The sequence below is a fragment of the Monodelphis domestica genome, chromosome 3, assembly GCF_027887165.1.
Source record: "Monodelphis domestica isolate mMonDom1 chromosome 3, mMonDom1.pri, whole genome shotgun sequence".
Lineage (NCBI taxonomy): Eukaryota > Metazoa > Chordata > Mammalia > Didelphimorphia > Didelphidae > Monodelphis > Monodelphis domestica.
In genome coordinates this window covers 88,271,425-88,286,197 of record NC_077229.1, presented here as the reverse complement: position 1 = coordinate 88,286,197, position 14,773 = coordinate 88,271,425, and the positions used below count along the sequence as shown (strand labels likewise).

At 37.2% G+C, this 14,773-nt stretch overlaps 1 protein-coding gene across 2 annotated transcripts in view; it reads left to right on the top strand.

Annotated features, from left to right (window-relative positions):
- The window catches only part of VN2R501 (vomeronasal 2 receptor 501), a 40,846-nt gene extending 32,789 nt beyond the window's left edge, over positions 1 to 8,057 (top strand). Inside the window, exon 6 of one of the 2 annotated variants that reach the window (XM_016431265.2) lies at positions 6,202 to 8,057. In XM_016431265.2, the coding sequence (XP_016286751.2) occupies positions 6,202 to 7,124 (923 nt within the window). In that variant the 3' untranslated portion in view covers positions 7,125 to 8,057. The remainder of the gene's footprint in view (positions 1 to 6,201) is intronic. The other variant, NM_001099557.1, reaches the window with a different exon arrangement.
- The last annotated feature ends 6,716 nt before the right edge of the window (positions 8,058 to 14,773 follow it).

Below are 14,773 nucleotides of genomic sequence, written 5' to 3'. Positions count from 1 at the left end.
TAGCTGCTACAGCCTTACTAGTAACAAAAACTGTTGATTTAGTATTGGGATGTCCATTAACAATAATGTGCCCACATGAGGTAGAAGCATTACTGATAAAACATAGAACACAGGCATTCTCAGATCAGAGAATTACAAGATATGAAATAACCTTATTAAATAGTGAAAACATTACTTTAAAATGTTGTACTACTCTTAACCCTGCCACCTTGCTTCCGGATTTACCAACTTCAGGAGAACCATTACACAACTGTGAAACATTAGTGTCCATGGCAGAAAAGCCTCAAGATAATCTCCTGGACACTCCCTTAGACAATGCAGATCTGATTTTATTTACCAATGGTTCCTCTTTTATGAGGGATGGCATATGTTACACTGGAGCTGCCGTAGTCTCAGAATTTGCCACTGAATGGTCAGCTTCACTACCTTCTAACATTAGCGCTCAAGGAGCAGAACTCATAGCTCTGAAGCAAGCTTGTATAATTGCCAAGGATAAAAAGGCAACAATTTATATGGATTCTAGATATGCTTTTGGCATTTGTCACTCAGTCGGAATGTTATGGCTCCAGAGAGGATTCTTAACCTCAGCTGGAAAATCTATAGCTAATGCAGAAATTATTAATGAAGTTCTTTCTGCTCTCCAGCTTCCTGAAGCCCTAGCTGTAGTTCATTGTTCTGCCCATACAGGTGGCACTGACCCTGTCTCTAGAGAAAATGATTGAGCAGATGCCGCTGCAAAGCTAGCAGCCATAGAAGGGCCTGAATTAATTTTAACATTAATAACTACTAATGATTTAAATTTACCACTTTCCTATAATGAAAAGGAAGTGAAAAAATGGAAACAAAAATTTAAAGCAAAACAGATTAATGGAGTATGGGTGTCATCTGAAGGAAAATCCCTGCTCCCTAGAAGTTTCTATAACCGAATTTGCCAATCTATTCATAAAAATGGTCATTTTGGCACCCAGGGCATCGTGGACTCTGTTAAGAGAGTATGGATAGCCCCTGGTATAACTACCATAGCCTCTAAAGTGTGTTCAGCCTGCTCTACCTGCCAGGCATATAACCAACACGCATTTCGTGGAAAAGCCTTTGGTGGACGTCCTCTGGCTTACACACCTTTTGAACATCTACAGATAGATTTCATAACGATGCCAAAGGCTGGACATTATAAATTTTGTCTAGTAATTGTAGATCAACTAACCAGATGGCCAGAAGCATTTCCTGCGACCCAAACCACGGCGGATTTTGTTGCAAAGATACTTTTAGAAGAAATTATTATTCCTTGTTTTGGCCTGCCAACACATATTGATTCTGATAGGGGGAGTCATTTTACTGATTCTGTTCTAAATCAGATATATTCTTGCTTGGGAATAACTCCCAAATTTCATGTTCCATATAATCCCCAGAGCTCAGGCCAAGTAGAGAGGATGAACAAAGAACTTAAGACTATGATTGGCAAATTATGCACTGAGACCCATTTAAAATGGCCTGAAATTCTTCCTCTGGCCCTATTTTATCTTAGAAGCAGGCCTAGAGAAGACTTACATATGTCACCATTTGAGATGCTTTTTGGACATCCACCTATACAGGCTAAGCCTTTATCCCCGGCTTATACCTCACTATTAGGGGGAGATATTACTATTGCTTCCTATATACAGGAGTTACAGCACAAACTACATGAACTTCATGAATCTGGAGCTGCAGTACAAGCTGGACCACTAGACTTTTCTCTGCATGACCTGAATCCAGGAGATAAAGTTTATATTAAGAATTTCAAGCGTACTGGAGCGACTCAGCCTTTGTGGGAAGGACCATTCCAAATATTGTTAACTACTCCAACATCCATAAAGATTGGAGAAAAGGACTCTTGGATTCACTGCTCACATGTGAGGAAAGCATCTTCTGCTGAGACTGATTGACTGAAACCTATCACATGCATTGAAGATAATAATCCTTAGAAAAGTGGATGCTGGTTTTTTTTTGAGAACAAATTGAATTACTGATTTTTTCCTTATTTTTATTATTTCTTTTCTTTATTTTGATTAGAATTTTTGATTTTTTCTCATTTTTGTACTGAAGGTACACATAATTAATATTAATATTTTTCCTGCAGTAATAGAAGTTAATATATATTCTTGCTATAATATCAATATATACCTAAAAGCTTTAAACTATGGGAACTTGCCATTTATTGATAAAATATTATAGGACTGTGATTAATGTTTATATATGATTCCAGAAAAAGGGATAAAAAAACAAGGAGCACAGACTTAACCTGAATAGTGCCAAAAAAAGCACACATGAAATACTAATGTGAGACTTGAGGTTGCGATGCTTGACATATGTTAAGTCGTAGGATTTCCTTGGATCTACACTCTTTACAAAGTACTCATACAAGTACAAAGCTTGACTATCATGCTGGCTCCCTATATCCTTAAGAATGACAAAAAAATCAGACAAGGGAATGATGCTTCCCTATCAAAATAGAATTCTAATTCCTTTCTTCTTATATTATGGCAACTTCCTGTAGTCTTGGCTGCAAATGGCTAAATGACATATTACTGCATTCTGTCCTACAGACTTGTGGGATAGAAATTACTTTATATTGGACCTATACAAGGGCCTATTTTGAATTTTTCCTTATGTTTTTGATTATTTTTCTCTTCTTTTGATAATTGACTCATACACCCCCATAACTCAACATTGCATTCTGAGTTGAACTGAATGTTTTTTAACACCTACTTCAGGGGGAATTGTATTTTAATTTAAAATCTAAGAATTTTCAAATTTTGAATTTTTTGTTTGAGATTGTACTTTTATAAAAATTCAAGATTTTGATTTTGTTCGAGAAAAGATCTTCAAGAAAGAAGATTGAAACTTTTATATCCAGAGAATGAACTGTTGCAGAAATATGTCGAAAACCTATACTTCATCAAGAAGATCAAGAATGAACTTTGGATATGATTGATTGAAGTGAACTTTGATTGAACATTTATTGTAAATGTACACATTTATGCCAAAAGGGACTGCCGCTAATTTGGCTTTCTGTCAATGTGCCTAGCAGAATATTGGTTTTGCTTACTTTTCTTTTCTATTTCCTCCCTCACTATTCTAATTCCTCTTAGAAATTTGAATATCGTGTATATCTATAGTTAGAAGTGCATTTAGGATTACAAATTGATTATGTTAAATGATCAATGGGGAGACTAGTCTCCCAATGATCATCAGGGGGGATTGTAAATCTTGAAATTGCTCAGACTTGTGAATGTTAAAAATTTCCACATTGAGGAATCCTCCATTGGAACAAATTCCCTACTGGGAAACATTCCGCATTTTGATGTGAGAACTCGCCAGGATCAGAAATGGGAGGACCTCTACTCCACCCGTACTTAAGACTGCTCTAGGGGAGAAAACTCCTTGCTAAACAATGAAAGTACTTGGACCCATGCTTATAATAAAGCAAGGAGTTCTTTGAGCCATGCCTGTTTTTTAGAATTGATACAATGAGATGCTAGGTACCTAAAAGGGTTGGGCAAGTTTTCTCTTAATGAGATTAGTTGACTCAGCTGTGTTTTCACTGGTTCAGACTTACTGAGGAGATTAGTCAACACAGCAGCATTTTTTCTGGTTCAGACTTACTGAGGAGATTAGTCGACTTAGCAGGAATTCAGATGGGCAGTCCTTTGGAAAACATCTACAGTGATTGGTAGATGTAAGGACTTAGGGAAGGTGACATGGGAGAAAAACCCCTAAATAAGAAAAAGCAGAATCTTTTGAGAAAAAATCCTTTTGGAGGATCTCTGATGAGGATCACTTGGAACGAATCTCTTGAGAGAGGCTCTGGAGAAGGGAAGCTCTTGAAGGACAATCTCTAAGGAGGTATCACTGGAGCTTCTCTTAGGGGACTCTGTCCCTCTGGAGGCTCTGGAGAGAGGCCCTTTGGAACAGTCTCTGGCTGAAAGGGTCTTTAAGGAGGACTCTGGCTGGAACTCTCTCTGGTGAATTCAGCTGAGATGGAGCTGGCCTGGTGTCACTAGAATCCTTGCTTAGACAGACCTTGTGGTGAGTGTTAAAAGACTGACTGACTGATCTCTCTCTCTTATGACTCAGGTCTAGGCCATATTGGCTTAAGGCCCTTCATACTTATTTCCTTTTTCTCTCTTTCTCTCTTTTCTTTAATTCCACATTTGTATTAATTAAAATCTCTATAAAACCCAATTGACTTGGGTATTTGAATAATTTGGAATATTTCCCTGGTGACCACCTTATATTTGATTTAAAAACCAAGACACTGAACATTTTCTATGTTCAAAATTTACTCACCCTCTCTTATATCTATCACAATTTTTATCTTCCACTATTTTAACTCACTACAGTTTGCAAAATCACTCTTTTAACTGTTACAGTTTAAGGCCTTTAACCATTTTAAATCTAACAGTTTGGTACATGAAAGATTCAAGTTACAGAAGATCAAAGAAAAAAGTAAGAAGCAAAAAGAAAGAAAGGAATGTATAGAGATAGCCTGTTGATAGCAACAATGGGTCTAGGATGCCAGAGAGGGTCTTTGACCTTCCATTTCCAGAATAAATGTCAAAAAGATCTCATGGATCTAAATGAGGGAGTCAAAATATGGTCAATCTACTATTTCAAAAACAAGTGAAAAAAAGATTTGGTTTTTGATTCACTTTGAATTTTACTTTAATCTGTCTGATTAAACCCAGATATTAAAGGGTTATTGGAACAGCATTAATTTCTGAGGATAGCCACTTACAAAATAAAAGATTTCTCTATAGCAAATCTATCAGTGACTTAATAAATCATCAATAAACCAATCAATAACTACTGAATATGTGACAGTCTTAGAGAAATGATGGGTATACAAAGACAAAAAATAAATAATTCTTGAATTTGGGGAACTACCATTACAACAGAGGAGACACATGAACATACTGTAAGAATTTAAATTTAAGTTTTTATGTTAAATATGAGAATTCAAAAGTAATATTGTGGTTGTCGATTTAAAAAATTAACTCTTAAGTCACAAGTCTGTTAGCCACTCAACAATTTAGTTTAATAAAGATATAGTAAAAGAGAGAAATGTAGGAAGTAGAATACCCTATAATTTCTAGCTAAATACCCTATAATTTCTGTCCAAAGAAGTTCAGCTCACCACCCAGCAAGGGCTCCCTCAAGTCCTGATCTTCATAATCTCCATGTGGAGTTGTGGTAGTCTTTTAAGGCTGAAATCCCAGTGGTATCTTCAGCAAGGGTTCCACCAACACAGCCTCCTCCAGGAAAGGAAGGCCTCTCTGGAACCAATCTCTCCAGAAGCCAGGAAAGGAAAGCCAGCTACTCACCCAACAAGTTGATGTAGGATCTAGGGAAAGAGCCTCCTCCTTCAGTCCAGCTCGCCAACACAGAAAGAGCCAAAGACAAACTTCAAAGGAGATCCTTGGACAGGAAGTTCAGGATTTTTTATAGTCCTTTCCCCACATCACTTCCTGTCCCTTCCCCACTTTGAAGGAACCAATCACAGTGTTTTAATTTGCCTAGCACTGCCCAGGGCCTCAGCAGTGGTTTATGGAGTTGTCACCCACTCTAGCAAATCACTTGTGAACTCTCATACTTAATGACTGGTAAAGTACTAAGTAGGGGTACTTAAGTTTTTGATTGATTAACTTAAAAGTTGCTAATTGATAGACAAAGAGAATTTGATTCACTCTTCACAATACACAGTGTAGGAATTGACAAAATACATGTAAAATGCATACAAGGTAGTTGTGGGAATTGATGCACTAGGAGCTGGGAAGAATGAGGAGCAATTAATGTAGGCAATCTACTGCTTAAGTTATTGTACAACACAGTCAGAGAAGCAATCTTTATATTCAATAATAAAGGACTCCAGTTTCTAAGTTTATTGCACTCAGAATAAAAAGAATGGGTATCAATTAAGTAAAGGGAATATAGAGAATCAAAGTGATCTAAGCCCATCCAATAATAAAGGACATGAATAGAGTGGGCTGAGACTTGGCAGCCATATTACTTAACAGTCATGTTGTCTCTTAGCAAAGAGGGAAGGTGATTTTGAGTTCTATGGAGGTAAAAGGAATTGATGCAGCTCTCATGATTATTTCCTATATCTAGGAATATGGATAATTTTTTTAATGTAAACACTTAGCCCTTGTTTGTCTCCTACAGATGCAGAGCATTGCAAGAAGTGCCCAGAGAATGAATATCCCACTAAACAGAGAGACCGCTGCCTCTCCAAGGTGGTGACCTTCCTGGATGTGAAAGAACCTTTGGGGATGACTTTGATCTTTATGGCTGTTTCCTTCTCTTTCCTGACAGCTCTGGTTCTGTGGGTCTTTGTGAAGTTCCGAGATACTCCCATAGTCAAAGCCAATAACCGGTCTCTCAGCTATACTCTCCTCATCTCCTTGATCTTCTGTTTCCTCTGCTCCTTGCTCTTCATAGGCCATCCTACCACTGCCACCTGTCTCCTCCAACAAACAGTATTTGGAGTGGTATTTACAGTGGCTGTTTCCTGCATTTTAGCCAAAACCTTAATGGTGGTTGTTGCTTTCAGGGGTATAAGGCCAGGGAGCAGGATCCAGATGTTTATACATCCTAGAATGGCTAGATATGTTGTTCTCATGTGTTCAGGGATTCAAGTGATTTTATGTGGCATCTGGTTGGGAACCTACCCCCCCTTTCCAGAGGCAGACACACACTCTGAATACGGCCACATAATCATTCGATGTAATGAAGGCTCTGCCTTTGTATTTTACTGTGTCCTGGGTTACATGGGCTTTCTGGCCCTGGGAAGCTTTACAGTAGCTTTCCTGGCCAGGAACCTGCCTGATACCTTCAATGAAGCCAAGTTCATCACTTTCAGCATGCTAGTGTTTTGTAGTGTTTGGGCCACTTTTCTTCCAACATATCAGAGCACCAAAGGGAAGGCCATGGTGATAGTGGAGATCTTCTCCATCATGGCCTCTAGTACTGGGCTGTTGGGCTGTATTTTTCTACCTAAATGTTATGTGATCCTCCTGAAGCCAAACAGAAATACCCAGGAACAAATTAAGAATAAACAGGATTCCAGAGCCAAATTTTTTTCCTGAGCATGGCCTTAAGCTTCCAGTTCTGGAAATAATAGGCTTGAAGAATAACCCACATTAATCTGGAATATCATATTTTTCAGTTTTGGTGATGTTTGAACCCTAATTAGTATCTATGTGGTACTTTCTCTGGCTACTTTATCAAATTTGGCTCACATAGATAGTCTGGGTTTCTAATCCTTTAACTACTACTGTTTTAAGTATATTGCTACTAGTTTAATCCAATGCAGTGAATTAAATCATTGCTAGAGATTGATTAATTGGTGTTGCATGCCAGCATGAGAAGCAAAGTTGCTGAAAACTTGGGTGAATGGTGATCCCAATATTCTGTCTTTCATCTTAGATTCCAGTTAAAATTCTAGGAAGCAGTGACATATAGAGGAGGTACTATCTTAATCATGTTCCTATCCCCAGCCTCTTCTCCTAGAAACTTTAGGGAATTTCTCATGGGTAATATTTGGGATTTTCTCTTGCTTGAGCAAATACATACATTCTATTCTCAGTTGGAGAGATAATTTATTCTGTGATTGATATAAAAGCTTATTTGTATACTGTAAATGGGGGAAAGTAGTTATTTATTGAAAATGTTGGACTGGATTATATTTAAAATAGGGTTTTAGATTAAATCTAAAAATGGGCAGGGGAGTTAATTTAATTTTCACAATCAGGGGAGAGTTAAATTTAATCTTCATATTGCCTTCTCTTATTTCTGCTTGCTATTATTGGCTTGGAAAATGTGTCTATTTGGTATATGTTTTCATTGTAGAAGTGGAATTTGGTATTAAAGGATTAAGATTTGAATTTCTAGTATAATGTACTCCTAAATCCTTCCTCCACAAGAGGTAGTATTCAGGAGTATATTTTGAAACTAAAATGGTATCTCCCAAACTATTATTATATATGGGGGAAATGTTATAATGTTTTTGTTTACCTGTAATTGAGAAAAAATAAAATAAAAATTAAATGTTAAAAAGACAAAAATATTTAAGGGAGCATATAAATATAATTTATAACTCAGTACCTCCTTTTTCTCAGGTCAGACTGCGAAGGCTGAACTCAAATTTTCAATTCCTTATTGGTGGGATTCAAAGTCTCCTTTGGAGAATGTTGGGAAGAGGATTCTCAAGATTAAATTATTTATTTCTACCTGTAGGCCACATCTAAAAAGATCCATGTAACAAAAACAAACACATAATCTATTGAACAAAACAATACAGCCCATATCTAATTCTACTTATATATCTTTTTTGTAAATGTGCTGGCTGTTTTTCCCATGTTCTTATGAACTTTGATTCTGGCAAGTATACCTCCTTTTGCTTTATCCAGGTCATGGTTTTCTAAAAAAGTTTAAAAAGCATAGGACAAAGATAGTATAATAAAGGCATAAAAACACATGAACTCTCCCAAATTCCCCTCTAAAGAACTTTTAGAAATCTCTCAAATTGAATTTTGTAGTGGCAGAAGTGATAAAATGTCAGAGTGATACAAATTTCTTTCTTAGGACAGCTCAGGAGATTGGTAGAAAAGACTTTTCTTACCTGGATTGTGGTTGGGGTTGGGAAGACATCACCAAGGCTTTGAAGTGGATGCATCAGTAGTAGCAGTAGCTTTGTGTGCTCTTAAGCCACAGACAATAAGGAGGTCAGACAACTTGTCAGAAAATTGCCCGAGACCTTCTGTTGGCACTTCTGCTGTACCCATTAAAAAGGGCATAGGACCCTTTTTAATTGCTCATGCATAGCTCTGGGTCACAGTCCTGGGGCAAAGAAGATCACTAGTGCTTATGGCCATGGGAGATAAAGGACCCTGGTCAGTGTTACAGGACATGAAAGAATGCTTATGGACATTCACAGACCAGAGCACAAGATAGGAGAGTAGTGATCACTACTGTCCTCAGATCATGCCACCATAGAAGAAGCAAAAAAGGTGTGGACCTCCAGAATGATCTCTATAAACAGCAGCATAAAGAAACCCCTGAAACTTGGAACAGCATCCTCTCCAAACTAAAAGTAGAGCTCAACTTTAACATAAAGCTAAAAGTCAAGAAATAGTCTGGAACATTAGCAAGCAACAAAAAATACTTCACACTAGAAATACACTACAGTGACAGGAAAGATCAAACTCAGAAAAAGACAATCAAACCAAAATAACATGCAAAGCCTCAAAGAAAAATGTGAATTAGACAGAATTTCTGGAAGAACTCAAGGAGAATATTAAAACTCAAATAAGTGAGATAGATGAAAAAATGGGAAAATAAGTGGGAGTGACACAAGAAAATTATGAAAAGAGAGTCACAAACTTAGTAAATGAAGGCACACAAACTACTACAGAGAATAACCGCTTAAAAAAACAGAATTTGATAAATGGGAATACAGGGGAAGGAAACAATAAATAGAATTGGACAAATGGAGAAAGTGGTACAGAATCTCACTGAAAATAATGATAATTCCTTAAAATTAGACTTGAGTTAGTGCAAGCTAAGGACTCCATTAGGCCCCAAGGAAAAAAAAAACAAATCAAATCAAAAGAAAGGGAAAAAATACAAGAAAATGTGAAATATCTCATTGGAGAAAGAACTGACCTGGAAAATAGATTAAGGAAAGATAATTTAAGAATTTTTGGTCTTCCTGAAGGAAATAATTTTTAAAAAAGAGCCCTCACATCATTTAAGGAAAGGAAAACTACTCTGATATCCTAGAAGTAAAGGGGGAAATAGAAATGGAAAGATTCCATTGAATAACTCCTGAAAGTGATCCCTAAATGAAAACTCCCAGGAATATTATTGTCAAAATCTAGAGCTCTTTAGACAAGGTGAAACTCTTGTAAACATTCAGAAAGAAACCATTTAGATATCAAAAAGCCACAGGCAGGGTCACACGAGATTTAGCAGATTCTACCTTAAAGGACTGGAAGACTTAGAATATGCTATTCCAGAAGGCAAAGGACATAAAATTATAACCAAGAATAACCTATTCAGAAAAACTGAGTCTAATTCTTCAGAGTAAAAATGGTTATTCGTTGAAATAGATAACTTTCTAACATTCCTTATGAAAAGGCTAGAGTTGAAAAGAAAATTTAGTTTCCAAATATGAGACCCAAGAGCAGCATAAAAAACCCTAAAATGAAAGAGAAATCATAATGAATTCAATAAGGTTAATCTGTTTACATTCCTACATGGAAAGACAATATTTGCAACTCTTAAGAACTTTATCATTATAAGGGCTGTGAGAAGGAATGTGAATAGATAGTGGGACATGGGTATGAGTTGAGTATGATGGGATGATTAAAAGAACTCAGAATGAAGGGAAGAGGAAAAGGATTACTGGGGAAAGGGGGAAGGGAGAGTCAGAATGAGGTAAATTATCTTATATGAAGAGATAGAAAAGAACTATTAGACTACATGGGAATATGCAGGGGGTGACAGGAAATATGTAAATATTTCTTTCATCAGAGTTGGCTGGAAGGGAGAAATACATATATACTCAGATGGGTATAGAAATATATCCTATCCTACAGGGAAGCAGGATGGGAATGGATTAAAAGAAGAAAGGAGAGTTGATAGACAGGAGGACAGATGGGGGATGGTGGTGTTCAGAAACAAAACATTTTCAGGAGAGATGAAGTGGAGAGAGTGAAATAAATACAGACACACACACACACACAGGGAGGGAACAAGAAAATAGGATGGAAAAAATATGAGTTAGTAATCATAAAAAAGAAATAGAAACAGAAGTAAAATTAAAATAAATCCATCACTCTTTGTACATGATATGATGGTATACTGAGAGAATTCACAAGTATCAACTAAAAAACTAGTTGAAATAATTAAAAACATCAGCAAAGTTATAGAATTCAAACCCACACAAATCATAAGCATTTCTGCATATTACCAACAGTTCACAAGGAAATGTCAAAAAGAGAAATTCCATTTAAAATAACTATAGGCAAAATAAAATACTTGGGAATCTACTTGCCAAGGTAAACCCAAGTGTTATATGAATACAAGTATAAAACAGTTAAATAATTTTACAGAGTTAAAAAATGAACAAAATTCATCTAAAAGAATAAAAGTTCAAAATTGTCAAGGGAAAAATTTGGCAGTTCCAAATGAGAATCATCAAAATAATCTAGTACTAGCTAAGAAAGAGGATTGGTTCAGTGGAAGAGATTAGGTGCACAATTCACAATATTAAATGATGATGGTAATAGAGTAGTTGATAAAACAAAACATCTAAGATGTTGAGTAAAGAACTCACCCTTTGACAAAAATTGCTAGGAAGAAATATAAAACAGCATTACATAAACTTGGTATAGGCCAAGATCTTACATAGTATAGTGAATCTCATGTGCCACAAAAAGTTTACACAGGTTGATATAGACAGTTTTAAGAAAAATACTCCATAATATGAAGAAGAACCCATGGGTGTTGTAAAGCACTTCAAGTGTTTAGTTAAGCTTTCCAATCCTTCTTATGTGGACTTATGGATTGAATTATTAACGAAAAGGGAGAAACAGCAGATTATACAAAACACTAATAATAACCCCCTAATTGCTGATTGTCCAACTCAGGATCCTGGTTGGGAATATAACTCTTTTGGAGGATACAGAGACTTAACTACAGCCAGGGAGGTAATAATTGAAACTATGAGGCAAAATTCCAGACACCCAGGAACCTGATCTAAATTTGAGCACCTAAAGCAGGAAGTGGGAGAGACTTCCTCCATTTTCCTCGATAGAATTATTGACTGTGCTGAAAAATGGATTGGGTTGGATACCTTAACAGATGAGAATGTAAATCATATTTGCAGGCAGTTTGTGAAAAATGCATGCCCTGTGGTCCAAAATTATTTTTGGAGTAACTGTCCAAATTGGTTTGACATGGGTCTTAATGAAACTCAGAGGATTGCTAACTATGTTTTCCAAGTTGAGAAAGATAGGCAATCAGAAGAGAAAAATGATATAATTGATAACTTAACCAAAGAAATCAGAGAGCTTAAACAAAAACTGAAATCCAATGAAGTGCAGGAAAAAACAGTAGCTGCACTAAGAACTTATAGACAACCCAGAAATAATTACAACCCCAAACAATACAGACATGTTCACTGCATGTAACAATGAATACAAAAATTCGTTTCCATTCAATCATTATTCATCTATCCATCCATTCACTCATTCATTCCTACCACTGTGCTGTCCTTCCTTCCCCCGAGGCCACCTGGGATGCCCATGGTTGGTGGTAATATTGAGATAGTCTGGTCTCTTTACCAGTGATTTCAGGCTATCCCAAGGTTTGTATTCCTTCTCCTTCCCTGCTAAATTTAACCCCATATGCTAGAATGCTCAGTCACATCTCAGATGTCTTAGACTTAATGTTGTCAGAGGCACCTTAGAAACTCTGGTGATCCCTAAAGATAGAAGTGATGTAATGGGGTTTCATGGATAGAAGCAGGTTCACTTGTATCCTGAGGGCTGAGCTTATATCTGTACACTTCTTTAGGAGGATGTAATGGGTACTAGAAAAAGTATTAGCTTCAGCATCAGCACAAAGACCAGAATTGTTTTGCTATATATTGTACAAATGTAGTAAGTAATTTTACTTTCATGGCCATCAGTTTCCTCAACAGTAAAGTGACAATTTTAAGTTAGATTGTCTCCAGAGACCATCGTAGTTCTAAATGGTTCATTCCCATAGGAAAAAAAAAGAGCAAAAAGGGTATACCCAGACCTTGCTATTATAGCCTTACTCAGGTAGGGAATATGAGTCTGAATCTCTTTGTAATGCTAATCTTTGGAAAAGGGAGTTCTGTCATAAACATATTGGATAAAGAAAACCCTGAGGTCCCTTTTAAACCTGAGAATATGATGCTATGATCCTGTACAAAGATTGAGGGGAGAAAAAGAAGGGGTTTGTGGGCATTGTAATACTAAAATAGGTCTTTAGGATAATTTCCATTGTGTTCTGAGTATGAGATCTAGCCTACATTGCGCCTGGTGCAGGGAAGTGGGAAGGACATCAAAGGCATTGTTCTGATGAGGTATTAGGAAAAATGCCATCTCTGAAGGTTTTATTTCTTTAAAAATATTTTCCCCTATTAGGGTGTTTTCCATGAGGTTTAGTCATCACAGGCCAGGTGCTGAATTGTGACAAGGAAATCACTTTAAAAGACTGATATATATTAATTTAAGGTTGCCAAGGAATTCAGCTATGTAATTCCTTAATGAAAACTCAAGTCAGCAGTCAACCTTTTATGGAGTTTAATTACAAACAGGAGGAAGAAAAGTATGAGAGAGAGAGAGAGAGAGAGAGAGAGAGAGAGAGAGAGAGAGAGAGAGAGAGAGAGAGAGAGAGAGAAAAGGGAATAGGGCTTAAATACCCCCTCTGCTTAGGCTGGGCCAAAAGGCCCAAACCCTTAGATAGCTGAGGCAAAGAAAAGAGATCAGTCCCTATCACTCACGTGACCAAAATGGAGAAACAGTCTCATGGGCCTCCACCTCCAGCCTCCTTCAGAGCAAAACTTCTCAGAGCACCACCTCTCAGAGCAAAACCTCTCGAACCCCCCAGTCCTCAGACCCCGCTATCTTTAAGGAAACCATCTCAGTTCCTTCCCCTCAGTTCTCACATCTACCAATCACTGTCCATGTCTTCCCTGTGCCAATGGTGGCTCTAGCTTAACCTAGGACCGCCCAGAGGTCTGCCCCTTTGCACATGTATGTTGAAGGTCATATTCTCAAATAATTAAATCTTGATCCTTTGCTGCAGTCCTTCCTAAATCCTGTTACCCTGAGCAGGGTGGAGATTGGAAGTTCCAAGACCTGGTTCTGTCATTCCAAGTATCTCTATTGTATCAATTCTAAAGTCAATCATGACTCAAAGAACTTCCTGTTCTATGCTTAAGCATAGGTCAAAGCCCTTTCCATTGTTCAGCAAAAGGTTTCTGTCCTAAAATAATCTTAAGTAGGGAGGAGAAAGACCCTCCCATGCCAAGGGGTTTAACATTCCAATAGACTATCAGTAGGAAATTTTTCAAGTATGAAATTTCCCAATGGTGAAATTTCCAATATTTATAAGTCTAAGAAATTTTAAGGTTTACAGAATCCAGGACTCAGAAATTATGTTTCTATTAAGGCACTTCTGCACTGTAACTTCTGAGGGGAAAAGAGGAGAGCCCAAAATTTGATATTTTTCCTTGAGCTGCAAAGACTCAGCTGGAGAAACCCCAGGCAGTCTGGTCCCCAGAGTTTTTCATGGATCAAGACTTCCCTGTGGAGGGTGGAGTAGGAGGAGTGCTCCCCTTCAGGATCTAGAAATAAAGGTGTTATGAGACAATTTTGTGTAAAAGCTGGTGAAACAATAAAATATCCATTCATCTCTCACTTTGTCTTTGTCTCGGATATGGACATGATGAATTTGTTTCTTCATGTGGCAGGCAGACCAGAACCTGAGCATCTATGGAAGGAAAAGTCATTTCTGATGCTAGACAATTCCTCCTCAGTCCATGACTAAAGTAATTGACTTTTGTCTAGTACAAGTGACTTTTTGTCTAGTCTTTGGTTTCTCCACACTTGGAACTTTGGCTAATTTTCAGGGAGATGGTAAACCCTATTCAGAAATGCATTTCTAAATTGCTTGCTTTCATTGTCATTTCTCTGCT